The 23,801-nt window shown below is 45.2% G+C and overlaps 1 protein-coding gene across 2 annotated transcripts in view; it reads left to right on the forward strand.

Moving 5' to 3' along the window:
* The first annotated feature begins 2,301 nt into the window (after positions 1–2,301).
* The window catches only part of Bend7 (BEN domain containing 7), an 82,958-nt gene continuing 61,458 nt past the window's right edge, over positions 2,302–23,801 (forward strand). Inside the window, exons 1-2 of one of the 2 annotated variants that reach the window (XM_052157088.1) lie at positions 2,302–2,733; positions 5,096–5,179. In XM_052157088.1, coding sequence (XP_052013048.1) covers positions 2,673–2,733; positions 5,096–5,179 — 145 coding nt within the window. In that variant the 5' untranslated portion in view covers positions 2,302–2,672. The remainder of the gene's footprint in view (positions 2,734–5,095; positions 5,180–23,801) is intronic. The other variant, XM_052157087.1, reaches the window with a different exon arrangement.

Genomic DNA, 23,801 nt, shown 5'->3' on the forward strand with positions numbered 1-23,801 from the left:
ATTTTTAAATAAAAGGGAGGACTGTATACCAATTGTGAATATTCAGCCAAAAGACAGCAGTTTACAAACAAGGAAAAGAACCCTCCCCAGGAAACAGACTGTATCAGACCTTGATCTTGAATTCCGACAGATACATACCCAGTCAAGGCAATCCCAGCTTGATATTACTTAATGCTAACCCTATATCTATACATTTGTTGGATAAAGCCACAGTGGTGTGTGCCAAGTGTAAAGTAAATAAAACTAGTTGATTTTCCCTAAAATGTAATCGCGAAGGCTGTTTCATATTCTTTGCACACCAATCTACTCATGGAACACCTTTGGAGAGTTCGGTCAAAGGGGCAAAGAAATGGTTGCTATTATTTTTAGATGATTCCTTAAAATATCCCCTTAACTATATAAAGGCTATTCCCCTTCGGTAGGTGGAATTCACATTCCTACTTGAACTTAAAGTGATAATTTGTTAATATCCTTCCTACACGCCTGTGTCTTTCCTGTTTGTCTATTCTAGGGATTTGCTTCTTGGGATGATACCTTCAATGATTTCATCATAGTTTAAGCCCAATAAAATCTTACTTTAAGCTCCAAGGCATGAATACTCTGTATTATTCAATCGCATAGTACTCAGCCTGTGACTACTGGAATAAAATTTGACAAGGGGTCACATGCGCGCGCGCGCGCGCGCGCGCGCGCACACACACACACACACACACACAGACACACACACACACACGGCCTCTGAATGGGGGGGCGTGTAGAATGTTTTCTTACTTTAGAAACATCCCAGACATCTTCAGGTTTTTAAAATTCTGCTTTTAAAGGGAGGTGGGGGGAGAAATAAGTGGGCTTATTGCCCACACCGCGATCATATTGAACCCTCATTGCCCTTTATAACTCTAAAGAGATCTAAGAACTTCACCAAATACAATTTTTATTTCTTCCATACACCTTTCTGGGAAAATGACCCAGCCTCTAACATAATCTCAAAGGAAGTAGGAAAACAAGATGACTCCTCTCTTCAAGGGATTTGCTTTACTGAGCTGAATGAAAGCTCTTGGTCTCGCTGAGGCCAGCCAGGTGAAAACCAGCTCTCCCACCGTTTGCTCCACGCCTGTGTTTATCCTGTTGTCTCCAATTGGCTTGATGCTCACCGGTTCTTTGGTTTTTATTTCCCAAGTATGTTTGCACTGGTTGCTTCTAGCATTCCCCTTTCCTTGGTAGTTACCCTGCTCTTAATGTCACGGTTATATCATATATTTCGAATGGCTATCTTATTTGAGTGGAACTAACCTCAGTCATTCATCAAGACAGCCCACCCCCAGCCCCTACCCCCTTTCCTCTCCATTACTTCGGAGCCACCTGACCTTACCAAGGTGCTGGAGCAGCAGGCCATCCCTTTGTACTTTGGTCTAGAAACCATAGATTTGGAGGCAGTACTTTTAAGCGTGTCAGATCATGTTCCCACACTACCATTCCCAGGTGAGGTAAAAATCTTTTCTATTCCCGCTTAAAACATGTAGTAAGAAATGGCGCCTACAGTAAAGGCACACTTGGCTCCCAGGGACAAATATTACATAAAACTCCCAATGGCCATTTGTGGACGTCAATTATTTTGGTATTTCTGCGTCAAGTGGCAGAGTCTATGCACCTGCTATGACCACTGTTTCCCTAAGAGCCTGCACCCCCTTGCACTCCTCACCCTTGTACTCCTCTCCCCAAAACACCATTCCAAGAACCCCTTTTGCATAATAACTTCCCCCTACAGCCCCCAGGATGGGGGTAAAGAATTGAAGTTCGCTCCATCCCATAGTCTTCTCAGCAGTACATTTTCCAATTTCTCCCCGTTTGCTGGCAGAGCGCGCGGATGGGTAAGTTCTTCACCCCCTGCTAAAAGTTGCCCAAAATCCGCGTCTGGCCCTGGCACCGCCCGGCTCTCACATAGAGCGGAGGGCTGGCCACCAAGGAGCCGCGATCCCTGGCTTATTTCTAAAGGCAGGCTCGCCTCCCGGAGAGGCGGAGGGAGGCCCCGCAGAGCGCGGCGTCCGCCCAGGGGCAGCTCCGCGGGCCCGGGCCACCACGGACGCTGAGCCGCGGCCTCCCGGCCACGCCGGGTCGCAGCACGGCCGAGTCCAGCAGTGGCGGCGGCCCCCGGGGGATGGCGGCGGCCGGGCTCCGCCAGCAGGTGGCCCCGGGGTCCCGGCGGCGCCGCCCCCTCCGCCGGCGCGGCCCCTCCTCCCGCGGGGGCGGTCAGCGCCCCGGCCGCCGCTCCGCACCCGCCACCGCCGCCCTCCCTCGGCTCGCCGCGTCCCCCGGGCCGCGTCCGCAGGCTGAGCCCAGGCGGGCCGCGGCGAGCACCCCGCAGCTCCGCGCCCCCGCCCGGCCCGGCTCCCAACGGAAAGTTGGGCTGCGGCGGGCTGCGTTCGGGAAAGAGCGAAGCAGCATGAGGGGGCACCGAGGGGTCGCCTAAGACACCGGGAAGGCGGCGCCGCGCGTGGGGACAACTTCGCCCCGGGCGCGCAGCCCCCGGCCGGGCTCGCGGTGGTTCCTCCCGTCCCTCGGCCTCCCCCGCCGATCGCGACGCGGACCTTGGTCCCGGCGGCTCCGCGGCGGTGACACGAGCCCGCCTCAGCCGCCGCCTCAGTCTCCTGCCGCGCCGCCACCTTGCCCGCACCATGGAGTTCTCGGAGAGGAAAAGAAGCAGGAAATCCCAGAGCTTCAAACTGGTGAGCCGAGGTAAGCTGCCGGCCCGGGGACGGCGGCGGGAAGCCGGCGCCGCGCTCCGCGCACTCGGCCCCGCGCGCCCCGGCCGCCCGCCGGCTCCACGCCGGGGGCGCGCCCGCCCGGACCCCCTCGTCCCCGCCCGAACCCGGGGACCCCCCGGGGGCCGCACACGCCCCGCCGCGGGGAAAGTTGTGCCTGAGGGGGACCCACCGGGCGTTATTGAAGGTAAACAAGTCGGAGGGCACGTCAGGAAATTAGCAAACAATGACACCGGGGAGCCGAGCTCGGGGTGCCGCCGCCACCGCCACCGCTGGGCTGGGGTGGCTGAGGGTTTGCTTGGCCGGCAGGCCGAGAATGGACTGGGATTTGTTTTTGTTTTCGTTTTGCTTCCCCTCAACGCAAAGACGAGAGGAGAAAAAGATGATCATTGTTCTTTTTAAGAAGAATCAGCTCATTAGGGAATCGAAGCTCAAGGCAGAAATTGTTGACATACAGCATCTTTTCCAGTTGAGTGATTTGGGTGGAAAGGTAGTTTTAAGACTAGCTCGTATACCAGTCAGACAAGTGTCATCACAAGAAAGAAAGAAAAAAAATCCACCTAGGTCCTGCCGACTAACAGGTGTACAGCACACTCTTTATGGGCGTTTATTTTGTCCGGGGAGGAGAAAGTTGAATAGTGTCTCCTCTGGGTTCTGTTTCTTGTTCGAGTCCATATTCCTGATTTGAGTCTTTAAAAAAATGATGCCAACTCAAGACAAGGAATACACCTGTCAAAATGTTGAGTATCACCTTAATAAACGAGAATGATACCTCCCCACCCCCCAGTGGTAATGGTGCAAGTCCTGATATGAGCCCACCCTCTTTAAATATCTTCGAATCAGCTTGGGTCAAAGCCAAAACAGAGAAGCTGACGGCTTTCCCTGGGTGGTTTTTATCTAGCATTAGCATCTGTGGAAAGAGCCACATGATTGTTCCAAGGGCCCCAGCAAAAGTCACGTGTAAACAGGTGACTATTGGAGGGTGATTGCAAGGGATGGAGTTTTTCGAACTCAGCTAAGCTGAAATGAGGATTTTATAAAGCTCACTTTTGGTTAGTCTGGAAATGGTTTAATTGTAGACATTTTTTGCGAATCTGCGAATCTGTGTTTCCCCTAATTTAGTTTTGTACTGTTTAACGATAGAGGCCTGAAATAGTGCAGTGCATGTATTCAAAATATTTGGCTACTCTTTCTTGGCATCCACCTCCCCAACAAAGGTGTTGACTCCAGTCATATTTTGGAAGTTTCTCCAAGTGTGATGGCCCTGTTGATACAATGTGCTTTGTTCAGGAATGGAGGCAGGTTTCTTAATTTGTGGCCCTGGGGGACTTGCTACTCTATCATAAGAGAGAAGGTAGTTTTGTCATATCGCCCTGTGACTGCTAAGCCAAACAACAAGCAAGCCCCCACCCAAACCTTGGACAGCTGTTGAGAAGGGACCTCTATTTTCATACCTGAGTGGTCCTGCTTTGTAAAGAGCTACATTACCAAAATGCTGTAGCTCCCACAGGAGATTGCAAAATGTTATATTTGAAAAATTGATTAACATAGCAAGTTTTTCCTTTCTCTTCTTTCTTTCTTTCTTTCTTTCTTTTTTTTTGTTTTTTTTTTTTTTGTTTGTTTGTTTTTTGTTTTTTCAAGACAGAGTTTATCTGTGTAGCCCTGGCTGTCCTGGAACTCACTCTGTAGACCAGGTTGGCCTCGAACTCAGAATCTTTCTTTCTTTTTTAATGGTGAGTGATTCTGCTGTGCAGGTGCTTTTCAATTTTTTTGGAAGATAAACTATTGCAACTTCAGTAAGGGCAGTAATTAAATGCAAAAGATTCACTTAGGTGAAAGGTAAAAGTCTTGCTTCTTTTCAAAGTATACTTTTTAAAAAAATAACACATCAATATCTTTTTTAAAAAAAAAATATGTGCTTTTAAGCTGAGATTTTCTGGGTAAACCGAGTAAAGAGGCAGTTCAGAAGCACACTATTGGTATGCTCACAAAAATGGGTTGTGGAAATAAATTTGGGAAACTCTTTGGTTTGGTAAGAATTTTCTTTTTCTTCCTCTCTTTCTTTCTTTTTCTTTTTCTTCTTCTTCTTCTTTTTTTTTAATATATATACTTGCTATAAAAAACTGTAGCCAAGCATATCTGTTTTGTATAGGCAAAGTAGTATTTCAAGTTCCTGTACTTCACAGTAAGCAAAGTTTTGGTGATTACTATTGACTACAATTTCTGTGAGAGTTCTTGAAAATATACTGTAAATTATATATATGGAGATGGGAGTTGCTAATTCCTATTTGTTGCAGTCATTAAAATCCTAATTTTTGGTTATTTTCTCATGCCAGATTATCACCACGAGGTGTACAAAATCTCAGAATTCAGCAGCGATGTTAATGGGGAGACCAAAGAGACACAACCCATTTTCTTAGGTAGGTTCTTATGTCAATTAATTTCTCAGCGAAACAGCACGGCGTGGCCATTTGCAATTTCAGGGGCATGATGGGGTGGGGGCAGATTGTGGAAGAACGGGAAATGTCTGCCATTGCTTAATGCATGACAGTCTTTTCAAGACCTTTTATTTTACAGATTGCCAATATATTCCTTATTAACATTGCTAAAAGTTGTAATTTCAGACATAAATGTTTATTAGTGTCTACACACAGTGCTAATTATCACTCAGTCACAGAGCCAGATGCTGACTGTGCATTTTCGCCACTCGGAGCTCACCCCATTTACATTGCATATTCGCTGGCATGCTTCGCTGGCAATAGTTTGTGTAATTGGGGTATTACATCTTTGACATCTGGATAACAGAAATTCAATTTCCAGGAAGCTGCTATTTGTTTGGTTTTGCTTCTGCCTTGGGTGGGATAGAGGATGGATGTGCTGTCTTATTAGAATGTCCTTTCACCTCTATGGCCTGGTTGCTAATCCTGCCATGACACAATTAAATTAAATCTATAGTCCAAACAGCAGAAGGAGAATAAAAGTGTGATTGTCTGCCTCGACACCTCTTGATAGTGCCTCTTAGTACTCGACGGCTTTGCACTTCCTGGCTGTGTCTTTCTCGCTAACATTTGTGGTCAGAGAGAAAAGATGACTTTGTCTTGCTCTTACCCTTGCTACCTTACCTACCTCAGAGACAGAGGGAGAAAAAGCAGCATCCTCTAAACCTTCTGACAAGTGCCCACAGGTATGTAGGTAGCCTAGAGTGTACTCTGTTTGCCTGTGTATGCATAGCTTAGGCATGAGGCTTGTACACGAAGCATCTTACGTATACAGTTTGTTATCTGTACATGACATCCAACTGTCCAGGATGCTTCCTCTAAAAGTGTTTATCAAGGTAAAGGGTATATGGTGACATTTAGCTTCAACTTTTCCATCCTGGACTCTGTACAACCTCAGATAGTAGGGTGTGGGCCAGGTACTACAGAACCAGGAAGGAGAGAGCCTGTGGGAAATCAGGGTAAGAGTGTTTGAGAGCCAGGATGAGAACTACCCAGTGCCGGAGGATATCTGTGCTCTGTGCTTGGATTGCCGCTTAGATCCAGATTGGTACTTTTGTTTTGTTTTGTTTTGTTTCAGATTAAAGCATTGTAACAACTGTATTTTTGCCCAAGATCTCTTTCACTGTTTTGGTTTAAGGAAGAAAGAGGGTCCAAAGCTTGCAAAGGGTCAGGCAGAACACACACTTAGAAGAGTGAAATAGACATGAGCCTCCTACCAGAATGATCCTCACAGGCACTCGGGTCAATAAGGCAGGGACAGTCCCAAGACCAGCACCACTCCCAGTACCTTCTGACTATTAGGAACACTGAACACCAAAATCAAGTGAGCTGCTATGGCCCACAAAGAGACCTGTCTCAGATTAGACTCCCTCCTGTACTCTAACCTGGGTGAGATGAGTTCTTTAAGTACCACTTGAAGCCATCTGAGAAAATAAATTTACTTTCTGGTAGAAAATTTACATTTCTCATGCAAGCGGAACATCTTGTCCTGGATTTAGTTCTTGTCCAGCGAAGGCCTCCTGGCAGCTCCTTCCTATTGTTGCTTGGGAAATTGTAGAGGTGTGAGTAACAAATTGTGAGGTTGAAAGAAAGGATGAAGATGAGGGAGATGCTAGTACTCAGAATTCAGTAAATGCAAACTCTTGGACAGGGCAAATGTTCTTACTACTATGTTTGAATTGAAGATATCATTAAGGGCCAGGCATTGAGTCCATCTTGACAATGGTTTGTATAAAAGCCTTTAACAAGCAGTTCAGAAGTTGAGGAAGTACCTGTTCTGGGGGAAGATCAGATCTGGTTCCCAAAGATCCTCTAGGCCAATTAAAAAGAAGTGCAGATGATTTGGAAACATAATTTCATAGAACAGGAAATAGTTTCAGATGACAACCTAAACTAAGAATTTTGCTGTTGACAGTTTGTTACTCTTCTTAAAACATAGATTTTTATATCAGGCTTATTTGATAAATTGCTGAGGCCTATTCATTCCTAGGGTATGGATGTAGAAGAGTTTGATGCTTAAATACTTGAGAGTTGTAAAAAGTACTAGCACATAGCTTCCATGACTTTACATAGGAAGCTCTGTATTCAGGTATGTGTGCCCTCTGCAACACTCTGCATCTAGAAGATTCAAGTACTTGTCTCAGGGGAATAGAGGGTACCCTAGAATTTAGCAGAACTTCCCGCATCAAATCTATTTCTTTGGAATATGTTTAGGCTGCTAATTAATGTAGTCTATTCAGAATGGTGAAGCAGCTGCCTGGAAGGATGACCCCTGTGAGTGCTTCAGGCATTGCTCACATGTTGTTGATTTGATGAAGGGTTAGAAGAGGTCACTTTACCCTGTGGACTTTGACTTTCTCAAGCCAGTTCTTCAAATCAGTAAAGATTTGAGAACTGTTTGGAGAGAGACACAATCAACTCAACAAGACTTTCTGTGAGGGAATGCTGGGAGCTGAGACCCTTTCTGGAATGTGAGTGCTGTCAGAAATGGATGGGACAGGGACCCTGCTCTGAGGACTAAAGTCCTTTGAGGGGGGTGGTGTGGATAAGACAGTTCTGGAAGAAAGGTGCAGTATGCAAGCAATCACCACAGAGGAAGTGTGAGCACGGCCTGCAAGGCCTCCATACAATGTTCTGATTTACTCTCTACAGCACAGCCTCACAAGCATTGTCACCCTCACTTTAGATAAGGCTTAGAGATGTTGAGGAAGATACCAAAGGTCACTTAACCTAAGTGGAATCGTAGGGCAAGTTCTGCATGATCTTTAAACACTCCACAGTGTGTGTTTTCTGCCTGAACAGTAATTAAACGGCTGTTGGAAAGGAACAGGGAACGTCTCAAGAGCTAGGTGCAAAGGTAGGGTGGGGAGCTAGACCTTGATCCACTGAGATTTGCATAGGCAGAAGATTCCTAGTGGGAAGGGAGGTACTGGCCAGCAACAGACTGATAAGCAGACAGGCTTGTCTACAATTAGATCGTAAGTGAGGGTTGCACTTTAGAGAGTATTCTTCTGCTATCTGGGAGTCCTTCTACAATCAGAGCAGTTGTTATTATTCTCAAAATAATGAGACCTGAAGCTCAGAGTGAAAGGATGTGCTGCCAGTAACAGAACCTAACTCCTGAGCTCTCCTCTACCCAGCCAAGCCAAGGATTATTGAGGCTTTAGCTAGAAGACAGACACGTTTTAATGAGGCAATGTGTTCTTTGTAATGGTGAGACAAATATTAAATGAAGTCCCTTTTTATACTTCAGCTTTTAGTTCAGCTTTAATTTTGTAGGATATAAATCTGAGGCATATTTCTTTGTCAGGAGTTCAAGTCTCATTAATTTATTCATTTAGCAAATATTTGTTGAACTCTCGTTGCAAGTGCGCCAACCGCTGGTGTGTGTTGGTCTTTCTCATATTTGGTTCAGTAGCACAGCTTTCAGCGAATGGAATACGAGGTTCGGCAGTGATGGCTGATTGGAGTCTAGATCTCTGTGTCTTGTAATCTCTTTCTTGATAAGGATACCCTTGCCAAGGGCACCAGAATTGCCCTCAAGAGAACACACAGAAGTCTTCACATGCCTCTTAAGCTAGGGACTTAGTCCTTGACCACAGTGCAGTGCTCCTCTTTGGAGAGCTGGGGTGGCTGCTCTTCAGCTAGGGATTAAACAGGCTGGTCCCCAGAAGTACTGGCCCGGGAAGGAAGGAAACCTTCCTTCCTGAGGTTTCATCATGTATCATGGCGAGAGTGGGTGCGACCTGAGGTCAAGTGAAATGGGAAAGGGCAGAGCCCTTGAATACCAGCATCTAGGGTCTAAACCGCACTCATTCCCCTTAGCAGAAACTTCGCTCACAGCACCACGCCCACTTAATGGACCTGCCCTTTCTGTGTCAGTGCTGCTTTTGCTTCATAGCCCAGGGAGGAGACACCAAGAATACAGCCAGCATAGGTAGCATTTCTCGAAAGTCAGGTGCAGCATAGCACTAAGAACTCTAAATGGTATGCCATTTATTGTCCTAATAAAAAAGCCCCATTGTTTCCATTCTGTAGGGGAGTTTGGGGGTTTACAGAGATGCTCAGAGATCCTGCCCTAGGCCACAGGCTATGCTTAATTCTGATGCACTCCCCTACAGGGCCCCTGCCATGAACTACTGATAAAAGGAGAGCAAAGCTGTCCCCAGAAGGGTAAAGGACACTGGAGAACCTCACAGCCCCCCCCCCCTTAGAGTCCTGTGAACCTCTAGCCAGCTAGAGGACTACAGTCATCGTTCAGTCATTGAACTCCATGGTTTCGAAGATTGCAGTCAGAACCAAATGTGTGATTATACTCAAACCCCAATTCCCCAAAGACTTCAGAAACGTTGAGGTCTGTTCGGCTTCCCTATTAGAAAGTCTCCTGGGTATACCACTCCTGGGTATATACCCAGAGGATTACCCAGCATGTAATAAGGATACATGCTCTATGTTCATAGCAGCCCTATTTATAATAGCCAGAAGCTGGAAAGAACCCAGATGTCCCTCATTGGAGGAATGGATACAGAAAATGTGGTATATATACACAATGGAGTACTATTCAGCCATTAGAAACAATGAATTCATGAAATTCTTAGGCAAATGGATGGAGCTGGAGAACATCATACTAAGTGAGGTAACCCAGTCTCAAAAGATCAATCATGGTATGTACTCACTAATAAGTGGATATTAGCCTGGAAAACTGGAATACCCAAAACATAACCCACACATCAAATGATGTACAAGAAGAATGGAGGAGTGGCCCCTGGTTCTGGAAAGACTCAGTGTAGCAGTATAAGGCAAAACCAGAACAGGGAAGTGGAAAGGGGTGGGTGGGAGAACAGGGGGAGGGAAGGGGGCTTATGTGACTTTCAGGGAGTGGGGGACCAGAAAAGGGGAAATCATTTGAAATGTAAATAAAAAATATATTGAATAAACAAAACAAAATGAAACAAAACAAAAAACAAACAAACAAAAACAAAGTCTCCTGGGCACATTAAATACATTTGTAGCTTCCGATGCAAACTTGGTCATTCTTAAGCAGCCTGTCTACTCAGAGGGCAGGGTGGGGGTGGGGGGTGTAGGGGGTGTGGGGGGGCATTGCAGCTAGCCTTGTCCCACCCTTTTCATTAGTCACATAGTTACTATCACTGCTATCCTAGGAAACAGACCTCAGTCTTCCTCCTGCTTTACACATGTGAGTCTTATCTCAGAGATAGAAGCAACTTGTATAAGGGCCACACAGTGCTTAGCAGCTGACCACACTTAAATTCAGGCATCTTGACTCCCTGCTCTGAGATCTTTTCGTCATGGTAGGACTGTCTCTGATCCTTTCCTCACACGCTGCTCATGTGAGCTGATCTAACTGAGTGACTTCTCTGCAGAGACTAGAGAATCAAGTGTGTCTCCCTTACCTGAGAATTCAGCGTCCATAATTGATCCATCCAATCCTACCAGCATCCCTGCTGCTTCCAAATGCCTGCTCCCCAGGAAGTGGTACTCCTCTAGATGAAGATGGGCAGCCCAGGTAGGAGGAAGCTTATAGTTCAGACCTGGAGAAGCTCAGGAACCTCTGAGAAAGAGAGGGTATTCATGGTCTTCTTAACTCACCACACTTCTAAGAAGGTGTTTCCATCTGTAGATGAGAGATGTAGATCTGTAGAAATGTTCACTTGCTCTGAGTTGTGGAACCAGTAACAAGAGCTGCATTTGAATGTGATCTGGCCAGAGTCTTTCTGCTTCTGCTTCATATAGAAAATGTGGCCCATCCTCCTATCTTCCTGCTCGGTGTCTCCCTAGCTTACCTTTCTATTCTTCTCTTCTATTTTATTTACACTGGAAAAAAAATGTTCTGTGCCAAAGTGGTCTCTTCTCGTAGGCCCCAGGAGATCCTTGCTTTCTTGTCTCTGCCCTCTTACTAAGGCTGCTTCTGTCATCTTCTCTCTCCTACCAGAGAGCTCTCCTACGCTGTCCCAGTTCCAGACTCCTCGCAAAATCCAGTCTGTTTTGACAATGTTCAAAGTTCAATTCCAGTATCACCCAGGCCACATTTAAAGTTTAATTCCAATATTGCCCAGGCCACAAACTTCTCAGTTTATAGCCCAGTAGAGAAAAAGTAGACTTAGGTTCAGAAAACTTGAGTTTGGTCTCAGATCAATAGTTAGTAACTTCGGGGGCTTCAGAGATAGCTCAGTGAAATGTACTGGCTGCTCTTGCAGAGGACCAAGGTTTGACTCCGCATGCCCACATGACACTCACCATCATTGATAACTCCAGTGCCGGGGAACTGACCCCTTGTTCTGTCTTCCATAGACCCTGTATGCGTGCATGTGGTATACAGATACACAGGTAGGCAAAACACCCACACAGTTTTTTAGCATTAAAAAATGATGACACCTTCAACAAAACTCTTGAGAAAATGTCTTTATCTCCTGTGATAGAGAAGCACTGCCTGCCAGACGCCTTCATCAGATTCCCCTTAAGCACAGACTCTAAGCAGCATCTTTTCAAACCGGGAAGCTCATACTCTTAATTTGTATTATTCGATCTCTCTATCTCCTTCCAAATTCAAAGGGTTTGTCTTCTGAGTGTTTTACTGCTGAAAACTAGCATCACTCCTTCCCAGTACTTAACATGCACCATCTCATTTTTTTTTTCCGTGCCTGGCCTTATCGTGGTCTAGGTAACAGTGCAGATGCTTCCCTGGACCTGTTTGAACAGTTGTCACATCAGACTGCTTGTTTATTTGCACCATGTCTCCCGACCTGTCCTGACGTAAATTATATCCTGAGGCTAGTGTGGCCTGGATTCCTCTTCAGATGCTCAGAAGCAGTTCGTAGAGTGTTCTGTTTATAATGGTACTGGCCCATTAAGTTTTTGGACACTGGTACATGAACATATCAGACTGCTGCATCAAACCAGAGACCCGTCTTAGAACGCAATACTCTGTTGAAACTTCAGCAGCAGCTGATAAACCCAACTTCAGTGTTTCATAGAACCTCTCTGAGGAAGTTCTCGTCATCTGCCATTGCTTACTCACTGTTCTGTTGCTGTGATAAAACGCCATGACCAAGGCAATGTATTTTATTTATTTTTTAACTTTTTAAAAATTTTCTATATTCTTTGTTTACATTCCGAATAATTTCCCCTTTCCCGGTTCCCCCCTTTCCATAAGTCCCGTAAGCCCTCTTCCCTCCACCGTTCCCCAATCAACCTTTCCCACCTCTCTGTCCTGGCAATCCCCTACAATGCTGCATCAAGCCTTTCCAGGACCAGGGCCCTCTCCTTCCTTCTTCTGACCAAGGCAATTTATAAAGGAAAGTATTAAATTGGGGGCTTGCTTACAGTTTCAGGGGGATCATCCATGGTCGTCATGGCGGGAAACATGGCAGCAAGCAAGCAGGCATGGTACTGGAGCAGCAAGCGAGAGCTTGCATCCTGATCCTCAGTCAAGAAGTCAGAAACGCGCAGAGTGCTTGGTTTACAGCTTCCAAAGCCCACTCCAGTGACACACCTCCTCCAAAAAGGCTGTACTTCTTAATCCTTCCTAAACAGTCCGCCACTCGGGAACCAAATGTTCAAATTATAAACCTATGGGCACCGTTATCATTGAAACCACTATACATGTTAAAGCTAAAAGTTGAGTTTTCTGATATTGGTTCGTGAGATACAATTTGAAATATTTTCTTTTATAAATCCAGAAAAGTTCAAAAAGGAGATAGATAAACTTACTTGTAAAAACTAGCAACATGTTGAAGATCAAAATTAAAAGGCCGCATGTTCTCCTAGCGTTGAGCCTTGCCGTGACAGTGGAACCTTCATAGAAGCAAACAGCCAGGGGCAACACTGACCCATTGAACAACAGGGTTTACTCTACCTCGTTCTCAGAGTCCACACAAAGCAGGGTGTTTTACTTAAGGAAAATGAAGCCATGCGTCATTCAGTTCCAGCAATGAACCTAGCAGCTATCATCATCTTCCTGGGGCAACAAGTCACACCTTCCCAGGGATGCCTTCCGAGGGACCAGAGGGACTGGCATCACCTGCACAACTCTTGAGCACCTGCACAGGGTCTTGAGAGTTATAATCTGTCTTGAGAAAGGTTGCCTTTCTCGGGAAGGCTCCGTGTTGTCCAACAACTGCTCCCTAAGTGAGAACTGTAGATATCATGTCTTACTTCTACATTGATTGTGATTAGGTCATGAAAACTTTGTTCTCAAAGGGCAGACTATGAGACATAGTGATACTTTCCCCTTCCTAGCTCTCCCCAACAGTATGCGTGTATATTATGGAAGTAAAGGTTTGTACAGTGTATTTTGCACTTCTAAGCTTAAAATAAGCCTAGTACACTGATACAAGAAACCATTGTGTGTGTGTGTGTGTGTGTGTGTGTGTGTGTTTGTGTTGCAGATTATTGGAGAGAAAGCAACCAAGAAAAGGATGCACCAGAAGCAGGGGAGTCAGTTTGGGCATGCCAGCAGCCCAAACATCATGCAGTGGTTGATCCAGGGAGCACTGTGAGCTTCCTCCCAGCATCATACAGACCTTGGAGCTTCCTGCCTGACAGACCCCATGATTTAATGCTTTCCACTTAAGGCCCACACTCCTTAGCATGATAAGGCCCCCAACATAGACTGTGTCTTTCCTGTTTATTTCTGTCTGACACTTCCCTCCTTAGCCCCAATGCCCAGCTGGTGTAGCTCTTTGGTGATGCCCAACTTTGCGCTCTTACAGTGGGCCTGCCTCCTCAAACTGCCGGCCACACACCTCACCACCTTCCTTCCTTCTTCACTGGTTCTATGTCATCCTGAAGCATCTTTTAGGTAGCCAGCATGCACCCCACCCTGCGTCTTCTCTGCAGCAGGGATTCATGAGATCCCTATTGAAGTAGAAATGTTAAAAAATTTAATTATGTTCCTCTCCTGCTACATTATAACTAAGGGCTAGCTCTGTCCAGCACTGCTGTTCTCGGAGGAAACATCAACAGCTGCTTGAGGAAGGAAGGAAGAATCTGATTTTAAACTTGGGTTTAAGTGAAACCATCCCATTTGAAACTTTGTTTCTCAACTTTTGTACCTCTTAAAATTTGTTACTCTACTGTAAATATACACATATTTAGTAACTAACTGGATTCTCATTTGAGAAGTAAAATATGTCAACTGTAACAATGAGATGTTTAGTTTTAATGTGTATGTTTCCTATTTCATTAAGTTGATAAGAGCTCCCCACCCCCAACCTGTCCCTCTGAAATAAGAAGCTGTCCTATCATCCTGTGTATTAACCATCTTCTACCTCCATGGCCTTAGACTCTCACACCACTTGTCAAGGTGCTTCTGAAATATTTCAGTGCATCCTGGGTATGTCCACTGCTGGTCTCAATCTAGAGTGACCTCTTCCACCTTCTATGTGGCCCTCCATTATTTATCATTCCAGGCTCGGAGACTTCTGTCTCTTTTATAAGGGCAAGACTTCTGAGTTTAAATGCAGTGCAGAACTTGGCATAGTACAGGTCCTTAATAACTATTTTTGAGTGGATGAGTGAGTACCATGTTGAAACATGCTAACTATAATTTCTTGTTACTTGTCAGCTAATCTGAGTGAGATACTACATTGAGAAGAGACAGTTTTCCTGCATAGGAATGTCCCATGTAGTAGTGCAGTGAGGTCTTCTTTCTCTCCTAACATGTTGGCAGCATAAATACACATAAATGTCAGTAGGTTATAACTATCAAACATGTTTCTCAACCATGGGACCTACAACATAGTCCTTAGCAAGCTGTGGTATGACATAGTCATTTGTGGGCAGTTTAGCTTTGAACAGAAAAGACTCCAGTTGTGCAGCTCCAGGCAAGTCTGTCATTGTGTGGCGATCAAGGAATATACTTACAAAGCTAGGATGCTGCCACACCACCATCTGCCCAAGTCTTGTCGCCCATCATTGCATATGTGGTTTCTTGGTGGAAACCTTGCCATGTGACACAACGCTGTCCCATCACCCTCAGCAGGCTGAGCACTTTCGCCTTGGTTGTTTGGTTGTTGTCTTAGCGTTCTTTGTCTGTCTCTCTCAGAGATGAGAGGCTCTGATGACCTGATTCAGCCTCAAGCAGGGGAGATGGAGGGCACATTCCACTCATGGTCAGGTTACTGTACCTCGTCTCTGCACAAAGGACAGCTTATTACATGTGTACTTGACAATGTATTTAAAATCATTGCAAAGTCGAGACAGATTTTTCTTTCCTATTCCAGACAATCACTATCCTTGTAAATAAGAATCCATAAAATTGTTCTCTGAGTATTACATTTTTTTTCCAAGCGTGTACAAATATACTATGTTATTTGAGTTCCAAAGGTTTTACAATGTTTTTTTACTTGGAAATCAAATTTTATATCTGAAAGGTTAATGGAGAAAACTAATTATGCTATCTGGTAACCAAATGTGTGATGAGACATTTGTCTCTGTAATTAACATCAAGGAACTTTTATAGTTGCATAAAATCGAGTGCTACATTGAGTATGCTGTGAGCATTTGTTTGGATGAGGTGTCCAAAACAGAGATGTTTATGGATGATATAAAGTTGAACTGAAATGGAATGCAGGTGTCTGCGCATCCCTCAGCATTTCTCATTGTTGAAGTGGAAGCCAGAAGATTAATAACTTTACTTTGTCATGCTGAAATAAGTGATCTGTTCTTGGAACAGTGGTGCGGTACATAAGTTACTCAGTAATTCCAAGAATTTATTCTGTTCCAGGAATAATATCCTTAACAATTTATTTTTACAGAAAAAGTTGATGCAACATAATAGACTATGGAGTTGCGTATGTGGTTAATGGAATTATATCTCAAACCTGACTTTGCGCCTACAGATAAACTGCACAGAGTCCCACAAAAACGCAAGGTTAAGATACAACTAGAAAGCACAAAGTCAGGGGAGGCAGAAGTTAAGGTTCTTCCATTAACACTAACTCATTCTCATCGCACATATATAATTTTTTCGATTACAGCAAGACTTTAATGAGCACCTTAATATGCACTGCATGAACCATGGCTGGGAGCTGCCGCCGTGGAAGTGTTAGCTTTCATTTCTCCACAAGTTCAGCGTCCTTCCTTTGAATGTCCCTCAGGAAGGGAGAGCCTGGTGCTGGAACACAGTGGAGGTGTGTGGCCCCCACATGACTCAGCTCCCCCTGGGTCACTCTGCCAGTTCTTCATTTGCCAAGTAGAGGGAACTATTTCTGACATCTTCCACCTTGGATGTGCCAGCGGGATGAAGCCGATACTTCCCTTGGTAAAAGCTTTCCTAAGACAAGACTGGACAACGGCACACAGTGGCCCTGTTTACTGTCCCCTGCTTGCTTGATGGGAAGGAGACGTTTCTTCAAAGATGCCACCATTGCCAGTTTACTTCCTATAGATCAATTCTTTAACGTTTTCCTTAACTGAATCTTCCCATCATGTCTCTTAATATAATTTATTTTGTATTCAGTTTGCAGCTGTCTATTGGACAGACACTAATGCCAGGCTAAAGAGATGTTAAATCCGCTAGCTTGAGATAAGGGAAGTAAGAATCGCTAGGGAACTTAGAATGCTGAGGCCTCTGGGGGATTCAGGAACATAGCCCTGTAGAAAGTGGCCCTTTCTTTCAATTCAGTGTTTTTATGGATCCCTGGCTGTGTGGATGAGGAGGTCTCTGTGTCCACGTCTGTTTCTTGGGTTCTCTTCCATCTGAATATTCATTTTGTCCTATTCTGACGTGTTTGTTTTGGTTTTGTCTTACTGTATTTATTTTATTGTTATCCCCTGGAAGACTGTTTGGTTTCTAATGAGGGACAGAAGTAGGGTGGATCTGAATGGGAAGGGTGGTGGGAGGAACCGGGAGGAGTAGAGGTAGGGGCAACGGTAATTGGGATAAATTGTGTGAGGGTAAAAAAAATATATATATATTTTCAGTAAAAGGAAAAAAGAAAAAAAGAGATAAAATGCCCTTTTAGCTGAGCACTAGACATGGAGCGTGAAGCTGTGGCTGGGCATTCACAGCGTTGGTGGCACACCTAGAGAGTGGGACAGGGAGGAGCTTTGGGGCGCGGGGACCACTGGGGACCGCTGGGGACTGCTGGAAGGCCTTCACTGCATTTAAAGCAGTGGGTCTGCTGGCTAGGCCTGACAGTCACTAACTAATTAGATCTATTGAATAGTTCTGAAGGGATGTCAGACATTACCTATGTGATTCTAATGTGCACCCAGATCTGATTGCCACTTCCATGGACATGGGGGTGGGGTGAGGGAAAGATGTCAGGAACCAAGACTCCAGAAATGAGCCTGGAGGCCATGGGGAGGCCAGAGAGCAGCACTGGGGAGCTGGGCCTTCGTCCTAAAGGTTCTGGCATTTGACAGCAGGACGGGGTATGATTAGATTCGCATGGTTTGAAAATCCCACTAAGGTCAGGGTGGGATGGACTGGAGAAGAATGACGTCACTGCTGAGGCTCTTGGGCAGAAGCCTCTCTGGTGCTGATGGGAGTGAAGTTGTAGTAGTGATGGGGAAGTCCTGGAGTAATGACGTATGATGTAATGATGAGAAACAGAATTTAATGATTTAGTATCAGGAGGAGGGGAGATAGGAGGAGAGAAGAAGGGACAGGAGGGGGAAGGGAAGAGACAGAGGAGAGGGGAGGGGAGAGGAAGACACAGAGGAGAGGAGAGAGGAAGGGGAGGAGAGGGGAGAGGAAGAGACAGAAGAGGGGAGAGGAAAGGAGAAGGGAGGAGATGAGAGGAGGGGAGAAGAAGGGGAGGGGAGGAGAGGAGAAGGGAGGGGAGAGGAGAGGGGAGGAGTGGAAGGGGAAGGGACAGGAGGAGGGAGAGGGAAAGAAAGGGGAGGATAGTTGAGAGGAGTGGAGGGGGAGAGAAAGGGGAGGGGAGAGGGCAAAGGAGAAGAGGGGAGAGGAGAGGAGGGGGAGAGGGGAGGGAGGAGGGAGGAAAGGGAAGAAGAGGGGAAGAAGAGTTCCCAGGTGTCTGACATGTCAGCTAAGCAGGTGCCATTAACTAAGGCTTGGAGATAGGTACAGTCACAGCAAAATAAAGCTGTGTTGTAGAAATTTTTAGTCCCAAAGAGAGAAGTTGGAGGGGGAAGGAGACGACACCGTGGGTTAGGAGTCAAGAGAGCACGGCCCTGAGGCTGGCCACCTGGAGTTAAGAGCAGCCCAGCATATATAGCATAGAAAGTGATACCTCGGGGTTATTGATAGGAAAGTAGATTCTAATAACGCAGAAGTAGGTTGTGAGATGTCTTAGAGACGCTAACAGACAATTGAGTATGTGGCTCTGGGGTCCTGAGGTGAAGTCTGCACTGGAGTTCCATATACAGATAGACGATCCGAGGAACCAAGTGAGAATCAGTAACTCCAGAAAGAATGTGGAAGGCAGGAAGACACCTCAACAGGCATCCTGAAAGACCAAGACATTAAAGGCAATGCTTTGCAGACCAGTGATTTTTGACATTGAAATGGGTTGTGATGCCAGCTTAGTGGATTATCACCAGCACTGAGAACCGTAACAGCAGCAGCAGCAGCAGCAGTAAGAATGAATGAATGAATGAATAGAGATATCATAGTGCACACATCCAAGCCTAATGAACTAATGAAACTTGGAAAGCTGTCATCACATTTGTGTGCAGAGTATCCGTGTTCTGGGTTGTCATGGAAATGTGTTTCTTACTTGAACTTACTTCAGGAAGTTTGGAAGCTACCCGTTTAAGCTCCCACTGCTTAACTCTAGAGATTTCCCACTAGTCTTGCTCCTGGAAGGCTGCCACCCTCCAGGTAACTTTGGCTGCAAGGTTACCTGACTCTTTGTGTGATCTTTCAAGAAAAAGGACTGCGGACGAGACTGGTTTCATCATCATCAATGTCATTTATATTGAAAACAAAACCATGTCATGGCACGTGCATTTCACTTGCAATGTTTAAAGTTTTTTTTAATTACTGAAGAAATGTACTACAGTGAGCACTCGGTTGTGTTCACATTGAACTGATAGACGACACAGATATGGAAATTAGAATCTTGGGAAGCTTTGCACTTGTGTGTTAGAGCTCCGTCAGAAGATTTCTATACAGTAGATTAGAGGATCAGCCTTTCAAATTATATTGAAAAAGCTGTGTCTTTCCAAACAGTAAGTTATGAATATTTCATCTCTCACTGAACGAAGGCAAGGATTTTATTTACATTACTGTTGGAACTCAGAAGGGTCTTGTTTTTGCTGTTGTTTCTCTGTGTGTTTGCTGTTGCTTTTGGTTTGGTTTGTTGAGTTTGCATCGCTGTTTTCTTTCCTTCCTTCCTTTCTCCCCCCCACCCCCACCCCCGTTAGTTTGCTTTACCCTCACAGTGCTGGGATTTGGAGACAGCTCCTATCTACGCAATCTTGTTATTTTTGCCCTGTGTGGATTGTCAGCTTTTTGCTGTATATCTCATAGAATCATAACATAAATACATTCATATTCTTCTACTCTGAATAAAACATTTGTTTTTCATAAAACGAACAGAATTTATATGAATCGAGTTTCTAATTTAAAAGGAAATTTATGAGCCTTGTCCTTTGTTTGACTGGATTATTAGCACAGCTAAGTCAGAACCCATAAAGACAGTCCTGTAAAGACTCCATGCTACCACCACGTATGGAGGCAGCTACGTGAGTAAGGTGCTCGTCAGCACCCAGACTGGAGGAGCCCCTCGGCCTTCACTGTCTGCTTGAGTGGGCTGGCAGACGGTGAAGCACATGCACCTAGAACCCAGCTCCATGCAGTTGAGTTCTAGCCTGTGCTGCAGCTTCTCCTGAGGACAGTGCATTCACCAGCATCAGGACAGTGCATGCACCAGCATTAGGACAGTGCATTCACCAGCATCAGGACAGTGCATGCACCAGCATTAGGACAGTGCATACACCAGCATTAGGACAGCGCATGCACCAGCATTAGGACAGTGCATGCACCAGCATTAGGACAGTGCATACACCAGCATTAGGACAGTGCATGCACCAGCATTAGGACAGTGCATTCACCAGCATCAGGACAGCGCATGCACCAGCATTAGGACAGCACATGCACCAGCATTAGGACAGTGCATGCACCAGCATTAGGACAGTGCATGCACCAGCATTACAGGTTCTCAGCTAACTCTCAGGCTAAGCAGGGGTGTACGATGCATATAACTCAAGATAGCCATGAACGGCGTTCAACACGCCTGTAGATGATTGTATATTGTAATGCCAAAAGGTTGGACACTCATGATAGAACACTTTCTGGAAAGCCTAGGATAATGGGTCTCAACGTTCCTAATGCTGTGAGCCTTTAATACAGTTCCTAATGTTGTGGTGTCCCCCCAACTATACTCTTATTCCATAGCTGTAGTTATGCTTCTGTTGTGAATTTATGCTGTGAATATGCTTCTGTATGAATAAGGAAATATTGTCCCCAATATTTCCTTAAGGAAATGATGCTACAATGACTAACCTTGTACTGTGTCACAGACGGTTGTGGAACTGTTTCTGTAGGATTAATTCTGACAAGGGGGCTTGCCAAATTTCATTCCAAAATGGTATTTTGTTTTACCAAATTGTATACCTTCCAGAAATATATGACAGTGCATGTCTCCCTGCTCGGAAAGTACTCTTATGAGTCTGTGATATTTGTTTGCCAAATTAAAGGATAGTGAGTTCACCTTAATTTTCATTACATTAATCATCAGTGGCATAAGGAATGTAAAATATTTATCAAATCCTTTATTCCTGTTGCGAATTATTCTTGTGTCCTTGTCTAGTTTTTAGTTTATCAGAGCCCTCAAACATGCAACAACATATTTACAGTCTGGATGGCCTTATCTTAGTATCTAGCTCACCGATTCAGTAGTCTGTGGTCACTGTTTTGCCTCTTTGCTGTTCAGTGGCATTCAGACTATGCTGTGTGGAGCCCTTGGAGCTCTTGAATGTCCTCCAAGGCCTTACAGGAAGCTGGGACCTGGCAAGGCCTCTTCAGCAGAGCTTGCTGATCCTTATCTATTGGGGCTTCACTGAAGACTACAGTTTTAAAAGGGCGTTCACATAGAAAACTGCTTTTTCTTATCAACTGTTTCTTCTCAGACCATATTTTTCTGAGTTAGAAGGCCCAGTCTTGCATGTCCTTGGTAAGCACACTTCCTCCCCCCACTCCCACCCTCACCCCACCCCTACCTTCCCACCTCCGCCAAGGGATGCCCATTGGAAACCTTGATACTATTTGCATGTTAATCTGAGTCTGGAATGAGGTGCTAATCTCAAGTCCTCTCACAGTGGAGTCTACTTCAAATTCCTTTTCTTCCAGTTCATTGCGGAGGGTTGTGGTGAGGAAAACTACCACAGACATGAGGAACTTGCCTCCCTTCTGCCCTTTCCTCATGGCTAGCATTTGACAGTCTTCACTAAGATGTGGTTCCACACCAGCCTATACAGGTGTCTGAGAGGACATATCTGAGACCATTAGTGTAATCCTGGCCAGCATACCACTTCTCACCAATAAGCTCAGCTTTCTTTGTATTTACTTTAGCATGCCATTAACCTGAAAAATGCAAGGAGTCTTGAGCATATGTGTAGAAAGGACTCTCCTGGTATTGGGCAACCCTCACCACTGTCTGCTTCCAGAACATTTTCCTCATCACCAGCAGAAAAGCATTCTCATTGTTACCTCTGTAGAGGCTTCTGCGCTCCGGTGCCTCTGTTTCCAGTTCCACTTAGGAAAAGCCAACCCTGTTGTCCACCCTCCAGTCTGGAAGCTATTTCTTCAATCTGCCTCTTTTCCCTGTTGATAAGGAACAGTGTCCTACTCAGTCACCAGTTCGGTAATCTGCAGCCTCTTTCCTGCTCAGTGGCATTGGGACAATGCCGTGTGGGCCCTGGGAGCTCCACCTATGGTATAGTTCGAGATGATTAAGTCACTCAGTAATTACATATTTCTTAAGTGAAACAACCCAACTCTTTTAACCTTCTCTTTGCTTCTTTTAATCATTCTTGTGGGGTTTTTCATTATCTCGAGTTTTTCCATGGCCTTTTAAAAACAAAGCTGGACATGACAGTAATACAAACCTGACCAACAATGTAATTGTACCCAGCTTCCTGTGATGAAGACCCACTAAGGTAAGTGGGTGGTAGGTTGCACACTGGGACCAGGAGAGTGAGGAATGGAATTGTTAATGGCCTTGGGCACTTGGAATTCAGGAGTCTCACTCACCTTCTAGGTTAGAAACAAATGTCGTCACACTGCCATTAATGTTCAAATGTGAGATTTGAACTGTTTCTGTACTATTGTACAGTAAGAGAAGATCTCCTATGTCTGTGTAAGGTGTTATACAATCTTTGGAATTGTTCGTGGTCCTCAGAAGTCCAGAGAGGACAGCCAGCTAAAGAACTAGTACTGACGTTTTGCCTCCATGGTCAGCTTTGCCTGGCTAAACTTCCAAGGGCCTACCTATTTTCTGGCTTTATCAGGACAAGGTTCTTGGGGCTATGTCATAGCTCAGTGATAGTGTGGATGCTATGGTTGTAGCTTCAGGCCCAGCGTCGCAAATAAGTAAGCAAGGTCGGTGTACTCTCACATCTATGTAACCTTCTTTCTGTAATTCTCTGGCTGCTGTTACTGTCCATTCAGGTCCACAAGCTAGAAACCTCGGTGTTATCTGTCATTGATTTTTCTTTGACATCCCTCCCAGGAGTTAATCATCAAGCCCTTTGGACTAAAGTTCTTTAATGTCGTTGTCTTTTCTCTTCCTTCCCACGCCTAGTTGTGTCAGAAACTCATCCCTATGTAATCTTTAGCGATACTCACCCGGCTTTCCCTCCATACAGGACTCTCTCCATCATTTTCCCAAATTGTTTTTCTAGGGGGCTTATCTGAGCATCTCTTATCGTCCTATTAGAAGATAGTGAATTTACGTTACCTAGTACTTAACGAGGTAACTATTAAGATAATTATTAAGTTAACTATTGTCTCCAGAGGAACCGTCTTGCTCAGCCTGGCATGTGAGGCCACTGGTGAGGTGAGGGCCTCACTGACATGTTTTTGGAATATGAACTTCCTGCCGTACCAAGCTGTACTCTAGAACATGGTGGCATGTCTCTTTGGATATCTTCCTGAGGCTAGAAGCGGCAGCGGTGGGAGCCAGCAGAAAGCCAGGTTCACACTCCCCACCCAATGAGGAGAGAAAGAATAACTTTGATCCAGGAGCTACAGAAAGAGCAGCATCTTCAAGGGAGAGCCATGTTCTAGCTTCAGGGAGGAAACTCAAAATGCCTCTGCACATAGTCAGGCGATTTGGTGACTGGAGTCCTAGGATGCAGAAGAGAAGCGGTCATGGGGCCTTGGGAGAATTGGGGACACTTTTCAAAGCAACAGATCAGTACACAAAGATTTGGGTAGAGATATTAGGAAATTTGGAGGGGACTGTTTTTTCAGTTTGTGTCTGGTGATTATTGCATCTCTGAGACCCTGATAAGTATCTGCTGAGTAATTTATTTGATTAATTTTTCA

Source organism: Apodemus sylvaticus, chromosome 14 (assembly GCF_947179515.1).
Source record: "Apodemus sylvaticus chromosome 14, mApoSyl1.1, whole genome shotgun sequence".
Classification (NCBI taxonomy): domain Eukaryota; kingdom Metazoa; phylum Chordata; class Mammalia; order Rodentia; family Muridae; genus Apodemus; species Apodemus sylvaticus.